Here is a 17,952-nt window from a genome sequence, read left to right as displayed (position 1 = left end):
TTGTCTGATTTTGCTGTCTAATGTCTTCCTTGATACTCCAGATCATCTGAAGCATGTATATCCTGAATTCTTTATCTGACATTCCATCTGCTGCAGCTGTTACCTCTTCTAAAGTTGAGCTGACCTACATTGCTTGTGGTCCTTTCTTTCCTTGTCTTTTCATATTGCTTGCGTTTCTTTCTGCTTGGTGAAACTGTTGTGTTTTTGAAAAAATTTTCCCCCTATATATTTATATTGCTCTTGTATAGTTGAAAAGTCTCTCTTGCAGGGTTAGGTGGCGGTCTGCCTACCTTGCAGGCACGGGCGGCGGCTCTGCTCTGCCCCTCCTCCAATTGATGTGACTTGTCTACCATGCCCGCGGACCCCTGGGCCTGTTCCGGGCATGGGCGAAGGCTCTGCTCTGCTCCTACTCCAATTGGGGTGACATGCCTACCACCCCAGCCGGCCGCTGGGCCTGTTCCACCAGTCGGTCGCAGGTCTGCCTACCTTGCAGGAATGGGCGACGGCTCTGCTCTGCCCCTACTCCAAATGGGGTGACGTGTGTGTCACGCTGGCAGGCCACTGGGCCTTTTCCGCTGGTCGGTCACAGGTCTGCCTACCTTTCAGGCACGGGTGGCGGCTCTGCTCTGCCCCTACTTCACCTGGGGTGACGTGTGTACCACGCCCGCCGACCACTGGTCCTGTTCTGCCGGTCAGTCGCAGGTCTGCCTACCTTGCGGGTGCAGGTGGCGGCTCTGCTCTGCCCCTACTCCAATTGGGGTCATGCTGGCGGGCCGCTGGGCCTGTTCCAGGAGCGGGCGGCTGCTCTGCTCTGCCCCTCTGGCTTGATGACAAAGTGAGAGAGACTCGGGTGTTTGTGACTCACTTTCTTTACCAGGAGACCAACTGTTTCTGTCGCCGCTGGTATCGATGAAGTTCTCTCCTCCGCCGCTTTCTGATGACATCAGATCTCTGCCATGTTGGTATCCCATGCGAATGGCAGCATTTCGTTCCCTTTGCCGGGTGACCAAAGCAACGGGTGAGTCCTGACCGGCCCTCACAAGCCCCGTCTCAGTCCTGTTGCCACTGCCTATGAAGACTCGGTTGGTATTTACCTCCACAGTGTTCAGCAGGACCCAGACCGAGAAGCAGTTTCCGCGGATTCTTTAGCCCTGGGCCAGAGCAGTTCCGGGAACCGGAATTCGGCCGCTCCGTGCTCGGTGTATGTTCTGATAGGAGCAGGCTCCAAGAAGCAGTTTCTGCGGGTTAATCAGCACTGAGCCTGAGTAATTTGTCTGCGAGCCGCAGGCAAATGGCAGCCTGAAATTACCTGTTCTATGGCTGAATGAGCTGCGATCAGTCGAAAACAGGGATGGTGACGTCAGCTCTCCAAGATGTTGGCCGCTGGCTTCCTCTGTGGTCTGACCGGTGTGGAGAACCGAATTGGACCGCTTCCTTCCCCTGTCTCAAACCCAGAATTCAGCACTTAGTACTGTGATTGCACAGCTGGCAGAAGCCTGCGGAAACTGCAGCGCTGAATCTTTGCGTTGCTTTCTCCTCGTTTCCCAGAGCGCGCCGCAGACTCTAGCCATGGGTCGATTTGCTGAATAAGCAGCGTGACCCTCCGTGCGAACAAATCTCTCGCGTTTGAGCCCCCGTAGCTGATCCTCGTGCGATGGAAATCCTTCCTTTAGGTTTTGGAGCACCCCAATTTTGCTGGAAATTCCTAACAAGATAGCTTTTAGCCTTTCTAACTTGTCATTCTCCCGCACAGTGACATTGTACACGGGGGTAATGCACTCCCTTCGCCGCCATCTTCCCCCATGTGATTATATAGTTCTTGATATATCATATTTCACACTTTGATTCAAGTGGGTTAAGATTTTTAAAAATAGCAATTTTGGAGAATTTCCCTCAGATTAGATGAGCCTGATGTTTTCTCAATTGATTAAGGTTTTAAAGCTTTTGATTAAATACCACAGAAGTTATACTTTATTCTGTCAGTTTGTTTCATTACTAATCATGTCCATCTTAATTACTTGACTAAGCAGGCATCTGCCAGTTTACTCCATTCCAAAGTTACTGTTTTGCCTTGTGCAAAATATATTTTGTGGAGAAGTATTTGAAACTACATAAGTATCCTCTACCTCATCAAACTGTCATGTTTATTTGCATATTTATGTCTCTGTGGACTCATGGTGTCCCATTTTATTTATGGGTTTTAATGTACAATAAACTTATTTATGTTTATTTATTTATTAAATATGTTTTTTTTAGTTGTTGATGGGCCTTTATTTTATATATTTGTATGTGGTACTGAGAATCAAACCCAGTGCATCACACATGCTAGGCAAGCACTCTTCCACTGAGCTACAACCCCAGCCCTATTTATTTTTATTGATATATAATATTCATAGATCTTTATGAGTACATTATGATAATTTGATATATGTATACAATGTATAACAACCAAATCAGAGTAATAAATATTTTTATCTACTAAAATCTTAATCATTTTTATGTTTGGGGAACTTTAATACTCCTATGTTCTCATTATTTGGTGATAAATCTCACTGTTATGACCAGTGATTGTTCTACTGTGCTGTAGAGAGCCAGAACTAATTCTTCCTACTACCTACCTTTTGGTACCTCTTAATCTCCTTTTCATCTCCCATCCTGTGTCCTTCCAAGTCTCTATGACCTGAGAACATGTATTATCTATCTTTTATCTCTCTGGCTTATTTCACTTAACAAAATGATATCTAGTTCTGTATATGCTGTTGCAAATGACAAGATTGCAAACTCTTTTAGAATGGAATAGTATTCCATTGTGAAAATATACTGCACGTACCTCATCTTTTCACCCATTGGTGGACACCTTGGTTGATTCTATGCATGATTATTTATTTTGATATTCCAATGGACCTAGCATTTCCAAAATATAACCAATTTTGTCTAATTTCTTCACCTTATTGACATTCCTTGTTATTGTATGAGTAGGTTCTTGCATGTTTGTTCATACTATATTTTAACTGCTCTAGTCTCAAAAGGAACCATTCCTCTAAGGAGCTCTTGTAGGGAAATGGGACTTAGAGGTCAGTATCTGCACACAAAGTATACTTTTGCTATTGTGACATTGGAGTTCTTAAACTCTTTCAATCTTATTGTAGACACAGGTACAGAATGTATGTATGTGTGTATACACATGTAGTTATGTCAATACTTTTTGTGTATTTGTGTATATTATGTATAGACACATATATACAAATATGTATATTGAAATGCATATATTCACTCTGATACCTTCAAATTTTAATTCATCCCCACCCACATGGTTCATCCCCACCCACATGGTTTTCATTTTCTATCTTGATAATTCATCTCTCCTATAGGAGTGTCAGCCTTTCCTTAATGTAGTTATCAATCCCCCTGTATGTAAACTACTGTCCTTTCTCTGCTGCCATCTCCCTCATACCCAGTTCAAGGACCCTTCTTCCCCTCCATTTAAACTGTGACTTGCCATACCTAGCCACCCCTCCATGGGTCATCTTCTTCCCTAACCTCAGATTCTGATCCCCTACATGGTGGTCTTTCTATTGATACGGTAGACCATTTATATTTAATCCAATTATGTGTATACCCTCTTTAAAAGATGAGAAATTTTTCTTTCTTCCTCCTCCTCACTTTATACCTAAATTGTTAGAGGCATGAACTTCTAACTTTCAGTCATGTGAGATGTACTCAGAGTTACAAGTGTCACAATCAAGCAGATTAAATTCACTACAGGTCTTCTAAAGAAATTAATCATATGAATTTGGCTAAATTAAAACTCCTCTCCAGGAGTTATATGATAGATGGGGGTTAGGACAGTAAAACCCCAAAGGGGTTATTATGCATGCAAAGTCCTAGAAGAATGTATGATATAAAAATAAATATTCAATTTATGTTAACTAGTATTCTGGTTTCCATGGGAAAGTTTACTTCTCAGAGGAAAACTATACAATAAAATCCTAGGGAATACTGTTATGGATCTGAATTGTCTGAGAGTTTCCATACTTCTGAGAAGGAAGAAATGATTACTTGTTACTTCATAGAAATATGTAAATACACTGCTAAATATTTTGAAGATGTTTTCATCCTAATAGAATGATAATCAGGCTTATATTTAGCTAGTGAAAAATACATTATATTATACTTTCTGAAATGATTAGCCACAAAACTTTTTTACCTTCATTTATAGAAAATTCTTTTTGTGTACCTATAAATTCATAGTGTACTGAGTCCCCTATGTCTCTATCAGTTGCTGTCAACTTGACCAGCATTGTTCCAACAGGCAGATTTTCATAAATATTTATAGGTGCATCTGGTATGTATCTGTGGGACAAAAGAGATTTTTTTCTATCATTCAGTATAAACAAATGTCTCTTTTCATCTATGTCATACAACAAATATTTTAAATTTCTTGTGATACATATTTTGTAACATTTTAAAGCCACTGGTCTTAAATAATTTGTAGATTATTATGTATGTAGGGAATGCTTACATATCATAAATGATCTTATAATATTTTTTCTTCTTCTTTTCTTTTTTTTTTTCAATTTTTTTTTACCTAAACTCTTTCTCCAGTCCTTCCAATGACTAGTAAATTATACTGTTTTCCATATGATAAAATTCTACAAACACTCTGGCAATCACATTTTCATTTCATATGTTTGGAAATATTTTAATATCAGCAAGAACTTATTGCCCAAATTCTCTTGAACTGCCACATTGATCCACAACATGAACATATCTCTGAGTTTTCTGTAATATTTTACATATTAAAGTTAATCAGCAAGAAAATAGCAAATGTTAGAATCTTTTCCACCAAAGTATTATTTCTCTTTGTAGTGTTGAAAGCAAAGTAGAAATGGAGTTGATTTTTAATCCTTATTTAAAAAAATCAATAACAAAGAGTTCATAAAATTTTGATTTCTAATAATTTTAAGAAAATTATAATAGAAATAGTAAAACATTGATATTTTAACTGCTATTTAAAAAGTTTCAGTGATTTAATCTTAGCACTTAAATATTTAGATAACTCATTGCTTACTTAAGAACAGGACTCTCATCATTAACATTCTGGATGTTTATAGTGATGGTGCCAATACATGACTCCACAGGGAGGTTCTCCTTATTACTAACAGCAATTACAAACTGGAAATGCTAAAATAAACAAGAGAAGAGAGTACATCTTTATTTTTTTTTCTTGGGTACTTAAAATATGCATCTACCCCTTCATAAAAAGTTCTTTAAAAATAAAACAGAAAAAAAAACACTCTAAAAAATTCTTAGCATAAAAATGTAGCATCCCAAAAACACTTTAAAATCATTTCTAGAAAAGAACATCTCTTGTATTCTCATGCAGATTCTGCAATTAATGCAAACTTCCCAGTTGTTATGATACTGAGGTTAAATTTTTGATGGTTTTTCAGCATACCACTATAAGGAAATACGTCAAATTTAAATTTGTTAAAATATCAAAATACTATAACAAATTAGAGTAAATAAATACATTTTAAAAATAAATAAAATATCAAAATAAAAGTAACTTTATTGTTTAGGGAAAAATCTCTGAAGCTCAACAACTAACTTTTAGAAAATACTGACTGAAAAGCCTCAAATATTTTAGAAACTTCAGAATAGAAATTTTATTTAAAGAGGTAACATTCCAATGCCATAAACAACAAAGAAGTGTAGTCTAAAGAGGTAATACATAATTTTGATGAAGTCAAAGAATGATTGTAATTTTTTGTTTCATTTTAAAATTTAATTTTATAATAAGTTCTATGTATACACAAAAAGTACTTTAAAATACATTTAATCCACAAAATTATAACTTTTTGAGCTTTCTACTTCAGGAATATTTTAAATAAGTGAGAAGAAATTGAAGATCACAGATATGGATATTCTAAAATTTGTATGAACAACAATATATTACATTTAAGCAAATTATTCTTCAGAAAAAAGCACGTTTAAACTATTTGTTTAGAAATAAGGTAGAAAAATGTATAAAATAGAGATAAAATACACAATTAGGAAAAAAGTAGGAGAAAACTAAATGTGTGGTACTTAGAAGTAAAGGTAAGAGTTGCAACACAGTACTTGGAAAACAAAAATAGTATTTTTGAACAAATGAATCTGTTGTCTCTATATGTTTTGAATCTTAACAAAACATTGGAAATTGGTAGCTAAAGTTAAATGTTTTCATTCAAAAATTATTTCTCAAGTACTGACTATTTGATGCAAGTGTATATACTAGAGATAAGAATTATCTTATTAAGATTAGAAATAACCTTAAGTGTGTAGGAAAGCATGTCTAATCGGGAAGATTGACATGTAAATCAAAGGAAGGTGAAAGTTGATCAAGTGAAATTTTGCTTTTAAATCAGATTGAAGTACAGAATAAAATAGTTTTCTGTAATCCTTCAAAAATACTACTGAAATGATATTGTAAGGGGAAAGAAAAAGTGGGGGTAGGGGTGGGATATTACAGGTGAATAGTAACCACATTAACCATCTCCTCTGAGAATTGCCAAGGCATGAAAATAACATATGGATTTCCCAAAGGCCAGTTATGCCAGAGGCATGTCTCACAGAGTCAAATGGTAAATACCCTTTGGAAGAACAGCTCTTCAACACTGTCCAAACAGCTGTGGGGAATGGGGGTAGGAGGGCTAGCCAGAATTCAAGCATCAAATGAAACTAAAATATTAATTAAGTGAATTAGCAGTCAATATTGAAAACGATATCAAATGGGGTTGGTTATATGCTAAAACACAGGATGGTGTAATAGTAGAAAATATGTTTAAGTAGCTTAAAACTTTAATAGATGAAAGAAAAAAGGAAAATGTAATCATTAGAATAAATTGAGAAAAAAGGTATATAAGTCAAAATCAAACTCCTGATTTTAAAAAAAACCCTCTTAATAAAAGAAAATTAAATAAAGATTAACTATATCCTACAACAAATAGCATTCTAATTTGAACCATTTAAACAATGTTTTTGAAAATCATGACAAGATAAGGATTCTTTCTTATACCATTTCTAGTGAACATTTTTCCCCCCTGGAAGTTCTTATCAGAACAGGAAGGCTTAAAACAAATAAATTAAAATTGTAAGGATTATAGAGAAAGTAGTAACTTTTATTTTTCACAAGCCCTTTATGAATGTTGACACATAAAAAATGAAAAATCACCAAGATAGTATTAGAATCAATAAAAGGATTTTGAGATTTGCTGTCTTTGAGATCAGGAAACAAAAACCAATAGTTTTCTATACAACTATAAAGAACAATTAGAAAATGGATATTTAACAATAAAATGAAGGGTGGCTAAGAATGCTATACAAATAGTATGAAAAATCTGGATAAATATAAAGTCATTAAAAATTTAAACAAATTTTAAATAATTCTCAATGATGGTTTAAAGATGATGAGATGCCATTATACTTTATAAATTCAATGCAATTAAAATCAGAATGTCAATAAAAGAACAAAAATAATCAAGGCAATTTGTGTCTTTAGGAGTGAGTGAAAAACAGCAAAGTTGACTATATGACACGAGAGCCCATAATACCAGAATGAAAAGTAATTTTATAAATGGCTAACCAGATGTTTTGGTCTTAGAGAAATGGCTGGATTTGTTTGTTTGTTTGGGGTTTTTTTGTTTTGTTTTGTTTTTCTTTTATTCCTACCTGATGAGAAAAGTTCTGGCCAAAATTTTTGCAGTTTAGGAAGTCAGTATCTAGGTAAGATTAGAGAATAAAGGGGGGAAAAAACTTGATAGTTTTAGTGGAAGCATCATTGAGAATTATTTAAGAAACTGGAAAACATTTGAAATTTAAATGATTCCATTTCTCAGAACAAGTTGGTAGGGAGAAGTGATTTATTATGTTTCTCCATCTCCTTATACTTTTCTTTCTCAATCTTTTTAAATTTGAAATTTGACCAGGACAATGAGGAAAAAAAGAGGTTAGGTCTCTACAATCAAGTAAAGTCAGACAGATGCAGTTCTCCAGATAATTCAAAACTAAGAAGTATGATCTCATTAAATTACACAGGACATTGTCTCAGTTCTAGGCTTTTGAATATAGAGAGGATCCCTCTTCCAACATTTACACACACCCATAGAAGCACATACAACAATAGAGATATTTTTAAAAGGTCTAAGTAAAAAGTAAGATGAATCAATTAAGTTTTTCATCAGTTTTCTTAATGAGAATTTCTACATGATCTATGTGAATATGAAAAGGCAATTACATAAAATTTGGTATATTTTTATTTCAATTTAGATAAGTTCCAATAATTATTTTTCATTGAAAAAGTATTTAAAGGCATTTGTTATTTTAATTCTCTATTTTATATTTAGTCTCACCTTAGGATTTGTTTCATAGTCCAAAAGAGGTTCAATGGTTTTAGAAATGACACCATTACGTGAATCCAAAGCAAAGTAGGCAGTGGCGTTAGTTGAAGAATTTAATATTAGAAACTTAAAGAAAAAACACAAACATGGTAAATACATTATTGAAAAAGCGTGAATTTTGAGCTGACAGTTTTGATGCAGATATTTGGCCAGACCTATATAAAAATTAGGTTTGTAAAAACAGTGCCCATAAATTAAATCTGAACCTACTCTCAGTTCCAGACTTCAAAAACAATTTGAACATTCTTTTCGCATTTTAACTGTACTTTTTCCATTGGTTCATGTGCTTAAGTACTAGAGCATTTTTGTAAATATTTGTCACTGTTTTCATAATTACTTTGTAGTTTCACATATGCAGCTTTTTCCAATTTAAAAAAAAATGTCACTCCCTCTTGTATACTCAGGAAGTGTATCTAAAGGAGGTACATGCACTAAAATACTTGGAAGAAACCATTTGATGTCATCTCTGTATTGATTTTCTATATGGAAAAAAATGAAATATTGCTTTGGAGACAAAGATTTTATGGGCATAGGCATGTTCCTGTACATTGATGTCACCCATGCCTATAACTGGGCCCAGGTTCAAGATGAATATTAAAGATTTTGAAAAGAATTTCATAGAGAAACGAAATTACAAAAAATTTACATCCAGATTCTGGCTTAAAGAAAAAGAATAAAACTTGGAGATGTGATATCCAATGCCATTTCTAAAAAGTCACAATGGCCATTTTGACAGGCATAACGGCTTACATTTTATTGTCTGTAAGTGAACAACTAAAGTTGGCTTATTTTAGAATAAACTCCACTAAATATTCTTGTGGAATTTTTTTGTTTCTCCCCTTACTATTATGGTTTTGAATTATTAAAAAAATTATCATCTTCCAAGTCTTTGTTTCTCTTTCCTAATGACTTTTGCAATAAAATCCAAATGTTATAAATTTTACTTATGGAATATACGTGTAAACACATAATTACAATTTATATTTATGGAAACACCAATTCTACACATAGCCAAAACCCCCACATAAACCCACATATTTCAAACGCATAAGACCCCCATCTTCTGTCTTTTTCCCTCCTGAGACACACACTCACACAATGGAGGATCTGAACCTGTAAACAAGGAATTTCATTTTTTTCCTGTGTTGTCGTCTATTCTCCGTCTAAATTCATATGAACAAAACATGTAATCGAGTATGCTAATCAATGCCTCAATTGAAATCGGGTCACCATAAAAATTATATATAGGCTTAATTCTCCAGAGATCTGCTCCTCTAAACTTTAGTTTCAACTGAATTCTCAAGTCATGTTTATAAGCCAGTATTTTTGCAACAATTATGAACAAATGGGAAACAATGTAAGTCTCTTCTATGGAGAATTAGAGTTGCTAAATTTAAGGCAGAATGTTCTAATATATTAATATGATTTATAATGTATAATCAAGAATCCAGTTGTTTTCTTAAAAAATATAATTACATTTAGGTCATATTGCACCATTAGAAATTTCTGAGAAAATGCAGTTATGAATAAATTATCTTAAGTTTTTTCTTTACCTCCTCTTAAGCTGTAACCATGTTGTCATCTATTACTTATGAATTTTCTATTCTTTAGGAATTATTGCTGAAACCAGAAATAAGGGGGAGATCTAAAATGTCCATTATTCAAATTACATGTATAAGAAGAAAATATGCCTGACTGGAGTGAATAAAAGAAAATAACAATGAAATGACATGATTGAAATGAATAAAAAAAAATAATGAAAGGACATTTCATTAGTGTGTAAATCTGTCATTAGGTGACTACTTTAGTTAAAAAGCTGATGAAATAACTTTTTGCTGATTAAAAATTAGACACTTTTAAATCAATTTTTTTAAAAAATAATAACTGACAGTTAAAAACTTACTTCAACTTCTTGTCCTATATCTGGGTCCCTTGAAAGAATCATATATATAAAAGCAGATGCAGGAATATTTTCAGGAACAGACACTGAAACACCTATAAAATTACCAAAATCATGAACAAAATTTTAAATTCAAACATTCTTTGCCTCATATGGGTGTGATATGTCTTCATGCTGTAAAAATTTCAACTTCAGGTTTTTGTTTGTTTGTTTTTTGTGGCTCACAGAGTCTTTTTATGTTGCTCAGGCTGAGCTTGAACCCCTGGGCTCAACTGATGCTCCTGTCTCAACCTCCTGAGTGCTGACACTATAGGTTTATGCTCCCATGTCTGGCTTTCAAGCAGTTTTCTTAATACATTTTCGGAAAACTAAAAATATTTATTCACATAAACATCTGTATTTTTTAAATCAACATAGTTCCAATTCATATTTCTAAATTTAAATTTAGGACTAGTGTGTGGAATGGGATATAATTGCTCAGTGCTTGTACAACCTCGATAGTCTCTAAGATATTTCATTTGGGATTCTTATATGTTAGAAGATTGAAGTTTTTGTTCTGTTCCCCAATAATGTTCACAATGTGGAGCCAGGTAGCAAAGTCAGAAGAAATGAGCTTGAATTCCTGCTTCATCAGTATTCTCATCTGGACAATGCAGATAAAGTACATTTCCAACTTCAGAGTAGTTTTGAGGACTAAATAAAATACCTTACATAAATATTTCACAACTGCTACTCTCATTTCCCCAAACATTTCTTATTTTACGTCCAATGTTACCATTGTGATTCTCTCACCCCAAAATCAAATAACACAGATGCATGCACACTTAAATCATTGGTAGTTTCTTCATCTAGGATTCTCAAAAAGTCTCAGTCTTGGATATAAATTAGGTGGTTCTGCAAAAGCCTCATATTATTTGACTATTTCTAAGGATGTTAAGGAATAATTTTTGTGTAAATGGAACTAGCTTTTTTTTGAACTTTTGTTTCAAATTGAACACATATAAACAGATTCTCTAACTTAATGGTTTGCTCTGTGTTAATTATAGAGAGATAACAAACCACAGTGAGGTGAACATGTGTATCAAACCAACAACTTAAAAATCAGATCAACACCTTTTCAGAGAGGCACTTAGTTACCCTGTGTTTCATAGAAAGTAATTTTCCCCTACTATCCATCCATCCCAAGGACACAGCCCACGTAATGGAAAAGAGGGCATCATGATCTTGATAGTGCTTGAGCAGTTTGTGTTGGTTCAGCCAAGTCTGGTAGAAAACAGGTCAAAATGACCTTCATGGGATCCATGTGTATCTTTTTAAAGCTTACTATAATTTGGGGAGACTGAATGGAAATTACAGAGAACATCCTATTGTTTCAAAGTGATCCAAAAGATACTATCTTCACAAACATCAAATGGAAAGCTGGCTCATTGCCAGAGCTCACCTAGGGGACTTCTCTTTCAGCCTGAGAACAATCCCTTTGACATAAATTCCTATTTCAGAGATATTTATTAGTATCCATAGCAGAAGGTATGTTTTTGCTCAAAGCAAGAAGTGTGTGTGTGTGTGTGTGTGTGTGTGTTAGAAATTTTGAATTTTCAAAAGGTGATGCTTCTGTGGACAGAAGAGGGAACACTGTGAGAAGTCGCTACACAGCTGCAATAGACAGGCACTGGTCCGGGGGAGAGGGAGGAGTGTTTTAATGAAATTTGCCTTGTTCCTCTTGACTTCAACTTTCAGTTTCTCCTAATAGAAATAGGGAGAGGAAGACAAGCACTCAAACAGAAAAGGTAAAAGGAGACAAATAACAAAGTGGCTAAGTTTAATATGACAAATAACGAAGTGGCTAAGTTTAGGAAAAAACAGAAGAGAAAAGGAGAACAAGCAGAACAGATATAATTATTGAGATCCAGCTGACCCAACTAAAATTAAATCAAGCCAATCTGTTTCAGAGCTCCAGTTATGTGCATTGTCTAAATACAGTCAAATGTTTAAAAGAGTTTATTTTTAAAAAGCCTTCATGAAAAAAAAAAAAACAACACACATAAGGGTGAGGTTAATGAACAGTATATGAGGCTCTGAATTATGTAGCACAAAGTATAAGAACATGTTTCATTATTTTATATATAAAGGTATACAGATTCCAGTAATTCTCTTTGGAGGAGTAAGGCTATCAGATGTAATGACACTATTATATTCTTAATACACTGAAATTTTATAATTAAAGCTAGAGTTTTTTAATATAAGAGACATTAAAAATTAACAGTAGAGCCAGGCACTGTGTGACTTTGTAGGCTGAAGCAGGATGATTGCAAGTTGGAGGCCAATCTTGGCAACTTAGTAAGAATCTATCTCAAAATAAAAAGTGAAAAGAGCTTGGGATATAGCTAAATGTAAAGTGCCTCTGGGTTCAATCCCCAGCACCCAAAACAGACAGAAACAATAACAACAACAACAACAAAAAAATCAGGCATGTTCAGACTAATTTACTGTACTCATACAAAAAGAAATGATTAAATAAAATAGCATATGTTTATAATTATTGGGGGGACAATGTACAATGACATCATTGTACACAAAATTAAGCAAACTAAAGTGTATATCATTGTCATCTCATGCCTATTATTTTTTAAAAGGCAATTTTTAAAGACTAGGCAGTAATTCATTAAAATATATATCAACTTTTGGTCAATTTCCTATAGTTAGACATTTTGGTTATTTCAAGTTATTCTTATTACAAATTTTGCAATAAATCTTGACCATGTTTTAATATTTTGGCAAAGATAAACTCTAAGAAACATTCTGGGAGAAAGATTGTAATCAGTTTTTAAAACAAATATTTACTACCATAATATTCTGTGTGGTTATTAAAAAATCCGAACTTAAAATTGCTAATTTTTCAATGTCTATATAACATTACCTTTTTTTCCTGTTATATTTATGTCTTAAACAATATAGTAGGTGAAAAATATATTTTGTTATTTATATTTTCTGGTATTTGGCATCTTTTAAAGCTACACATTAATTTGTATGTGACAGATAAGCTTAGAATAATTTTGTCATTTCTCCTATCCTCTATCTACCACACAAAGAAAAAAAACAACAATTTGAATATAGTGTTTTCTTTTCCAAAGCATGTTATATCTTGTATTCAGGATTTAAATTATTTTTAATAAAACTAAGTAAATTTGAACTACAATTCTAGGTTTTATTTTTAAATTTTACTGCTGTATCATTTCATATATTTTTTAAAATAAAATTAACCTGTAATATACCTGCTCCTGTTGAAAAACTTGAGTCACAGGAAATAGGATCATCTATGTTCTCCACAAAAACTGTAAACATGTAAGTGTTGGTATTATTTCCGTTATCTCTGGCCTCAATTTCCAAAGGGTAGGTTTTGGAGTTATTTGGGTTGTCAAGATTCAAAGGCTGGAGAAGAGTGATTATACCTTTAACTAATGAAAGAAATAAAGTAAAGAATTACCAAATCAGTAAGCTTATGTTAGTTTATTTATATTGACAATTTTTAAATTTATTTAATGATATATTTTTCTGTGAATGAGAAAAACAATTGTTAGCAATTATACATTCATTGGAAATATTTCTTTATTTTATAGTATGCTTCTGCTTACTGTATGCTTATATTTTAAAATAATCATATTTAAAAATTGTTTCATCAAATTTTCCTCCAAGTTTGTAAATTGTCATTTATTTGTTTACAACTACTTGTAAAAAAAAGCAAACACAGACCATTGTATTTCATTTTAATTACAATAATAAATTGTTGCTAATGCTATTGAACCTTAAAAATTAGTAAAAACATTTCGAAATCCTAATCATTCATTGCTTTTGCCTTTCAAATTAATCTCATTGCATAAAAAATGAAAAATGAGTTTAAAGATCAAACTAAAGAAAGTTTGCAAAGCATAAGAGACTATCCCTGCTGCCACCACCTACTTACCTTCCTTCCCAGAATTCCTTCTTTTTGCTCTGGAATCATCTGGCTTAATCCTGAGTGTCTTCCTAACTCTCAAAAGCTTTAGTCTTGCCAAAATTGTCCTTAGCTAGTTTCTTCTCCCAATGACATTTGCATCTTTTAAAAAAATATTTTTTTAGTTGTAGGTAGACACAATACCTTTATTTTATTTATTTATTTTATGTGGTGCTGAGAATTGAACCCAGTGCCTCACGTGTGCTAGGAGAGCACTCTACCCCTGAGCCACAATCCCAGCCTGACATTTGCATTTTAAAGACAGATGCATAAATTGGTAATAACTCTAAGAACTTAAATGAATGATCTCAAATGTTGGTTGATCAGTATGATGATTCTAAAGTATGTCAACTCTTCTAAGCCAAATTTTATTTTCCACAATTCTAATTATTGTGTGTGTTTTGGCTCATGTGGGTCATAAGGGAGCTTCTTGGCCAATGTGAAGGATGAGGATAGCATCAGCCCTTTCGTTCCTTACATATGTTTTGGCTGGTCCCCTTCATCACTGTTGGTGTAAACCAGCTAGCTGAGTCTGCAACTACCTGACCTGCTGTAGTTCTTCCAGTTTCTCTGACTTGCTGAACAGGTATGTGTGCTCAGCCCTGTGATGAAATGCCCCAGCTTTCATGAGCTACCAACAACACCCAGGTCAGAGACAATAAAAACCAATGTGGGTCTCAGTCCCTACTTGTAGGGTCTATCAGATGCTTCTATGTTCTAGTCTACCCTTAACTTACCACACTTTATACTTGTCTTCTCTTCCTGATTTCTTTCCTTGTGAACTTCAAGTTCTAGCATTATGTTAGAACAGCCTTTCAGAGAGTATTAAAGAAGCTCCCTCAGTGTACCCCTGGTACTTCTGATTGTCTGCTTGAACCCACTATATAGAGATATATAGTGAATGTTTTACTAATAAAATCAGTTATCTCAACAGCCTATAAGAAAATTTCAGAAACGGAATCTTCTCCACATAGAAATCTATCCATAACCAAATATGCTAATCAAATTATCCATGAAAAGTCCCAATCTCTACAAATAAAATTGAGATAATAACTATGACTTATGTGTCATATAGTTTGCAAGGATTTCACAGATGCCTTTGTACTAATTATCTCTAAAAACTGATGGCCACTGGGCTGGGGATGTGGCTCAAGCGGTAGCGCGCTCGCCTGGCATGTGCAGGGCGCTGGGTTCGATCCTCAGCACCATATACAAATAAAAAAAAGATGTTGTGTCCAACAAAAACTGAAAAATGGATATTGAAAAAATATCTCTCCCTCTCTCTCTTTAAAAAAAATGATGGCCACTTATAAAAAAATTAGTTTATATCACCCATTATTTCATAAGAATGCCATTTTAACCAGTAGGAAAATAGCAATTATAAATGCCATGTTTTTGGTATGTGTGCTTCTCCACATTTAATTTTGAAAGTGTAGTTGAACCAGGCCAAGTTCTATAAATGTATAGAGATATATAATGAATGTTTAACCAAAGTAGGCTCCAAGAAATGTATCTAAAACTCACGAGGGTCCAAACCAAACATTTCCTGCTGAGTTTTAAAGGAATAAGTGATGCTGTTATCTTCATCTCGATCTGTTGCTTTTACTCTTGCTATAATTTCTCCTACAGGTTTCTTTTCAGTCACATTAATAGAATCCAGAGGAAATGGCCTTAAAGAAAGTTAAAGACAGAGTTGAAAAAAACAGTTGGAGATTTACAAATTTACAAATTCTTACACACATAAATGCAAGTTGTGACAAACTTTGAAGAAAGTTTTAGATTTGTGATAATACTACTTCCTCTTGTCAAGAATTGAAGTGTCACGGAGCTATCCAAATGTCGAGAAAATTCATTTGTGGCACAAAGTTACTTAGTTTCTGCAAAAGCATTAATTTTCAATAATATAGTCTCTGGTCCCTTGCCAGGCATCAAAGATACCATGACATAAAATAGATGAAAAATGAAAAGCAGAATGGAATTATATAATTCTGTTATTCCAGATATCCAACGTATGGAATAGTTGCCAGTTGAACATAAGGTAATAAATATGGCCATTTTCATCTTATTATCTGGTATGATGAAATGGTAGCCAAAGTTGCAACTTATTAGAGCAACCATGGAGATGATTTTGGGAACTTTATTTTTTTTAAATACTTCTAATTTTTTCTGTTTTTTTTAAATAGTTGTTGATAGACTTTATTGTCTTTAATTTATGTGGTGCTGAAAATTGAACCCAGTGCCTCATGCATGCTAGGCAAGCACACTACCACTGAACCACAACTCCAGCCCTGATTTTGGGAACTTTATTGCACACCTTTTTGAGTCATACTTAAAGTCCCTGATCATTCCAGGACATTTTTGAAACTTACATCTTTTTCTCATTCTGCCTTCATTCAAGGCATCAAATACTTATTGATAATCTACCATATGTTATGCTAGTTTATGCACAGATGACTAAGCCTGACTAAGCCTTGTCTCCTAACATTCAAAAATCTCACTGCTAATAGGCAATACAGTTATAAATACCTACTATGCTATGTAATTGGTGAGATGCTAAGTTTGCTGAAAGTTTACAGAAAAGGGAAGACTGATTCTGGGGATTGGAGAGATTTTTCAAGGAAGTCTTTAAAGGAATGTAATGTCTAAGTAAAGGGAAGTGAGTGAGTGATGCTACTGTTATAGTTAAAGCTTTGTCCCAGGGTTTCATGAACTGACTTCCAGACCACTCATGTATAATCGAATCAAGCCTTTATTGAAGCACACTGGTGGTGGCTGACCAGAACATAAAGCTGTTCCCCTGATCAGCCCCGAACAATTGCAAGGGCACTCCTTATAAGCCTGAAAACCGCAAAAGGGATATTCGGGGGGTCTAGCCAATGCAAGCAAGCCAGGTTACAGAAGCAGGACAGTGCAGTCAAGTGGAGGGAAGCCTAACCAGTTACAGTTAGCCCAGTCACCCCAGTTACAGAAACAGAGCCTGGTTACCCTAGTTACAGAAACAATGCCCCATTAGGTAGTTCCGTGTTCTTAAAGGTTTCTATAGCAAAAGGAAAAGAACATCTTGCTCCAGTCATGACTCTTCTACTTGGCATGGTTGTTTTACAGGACGAAGTCATAAAACAAAATGGAGTCACATTTGCTCCTACTATCACACTACGTACTTCATCACCAAATCCAATGTGGTTCTTCCTTTATACCTCAGCATAATGTGACTCCTCATATTGACATTCTGAACCACTTTCAATAATTTCGTTTTCTATTTCCTTAGCTGTTATTTAATGTATTATGTCTCTAAAGAGATGAAAAATGTGTTCAGGGATGACAATTTGGTAATATTGGTATTGCTTTTATCTAGCATTAAATTCTAGTTATTTAGTAAAAGTAATAATAAATATGCTTACTCAAATTGAGGCTTCTCGTCATTTATGTCTATAATCTTGATAATTAGTGTCCCTTGGCAGAACAGACCTGTTTTATCTGTTGCTCTCAGGGCAAGCTGGAAAACCTGGAAAAGAGTTTTTAGAAACTTTGTAATATACTATTTGGTAATTGGAAATACACATGTATTTTTACAGTGTGTCTCCTGTTAGGTTGTCCTTTTTCTCTCCAATTAGATATAG

At 34.2% G+C, this 17,952-nt stretch overlaps 1 protein-coding gene across 1 annotated transcript in view; it reads right to left on the bottom strand.

The window, feature by feature from the left end:
* LOC124106515 (protocadherin Fat 1-like) overlaps positions 1-17,952 on the bottom strand; it is a 149,747-nt gene that overhangs the window by 110,186 nt on the left and 21,609 nt on the right. The window contains exons 6-11 of the mRNA XM_046464165.1: positions 17,734-17,837; positions 15,857-16,002; positions 13,614-13,796; positions 10,345-10,436; positions 5,072-5,184; positions 4,208-4,353 (exon numbers count right to left, since the gene is read on the bottom strand). Coding sequence (XP_046320121.1) covers positions 4,208-4,353; positions 5,072-5,184; positions 10,345-10,436; positions 13,614-13,796; positions 15,857-16,002; positions 17,734-17,837 — 784 coding nt within the window. The remainder of the gene's footprint in view (positions 1-4,207; positions 4,354-5,071; positions 5,185-10,344; positions 10,437-13,613; positions 13,797-15,856; positions 16,003-17,733; positions 17,838-17,952) is intronic.

Source organism: Marmota monax, unplaced genomic scaffold (assembly GCF_021218885.2).
Source record: "Marmota monax isolate L192 unplaced genomic scaffold, Marmota_monax_Labrador192_F-V1.1 WCK01_AAM20220418_F8-fsc00065, whole genome shotgun sequence".
Classification (NCBI taxonomy): domain Eukaryota; kingdom Metazoa; phylum Chordata; class Mammalia; order Rodentia; family Sciuridae; genus Marmota; species Marmota monax.
Note: the sequence above shows the minus strand (reverse complement) of the source record. Positions and strands in the feature narration are given on the sequence as shown.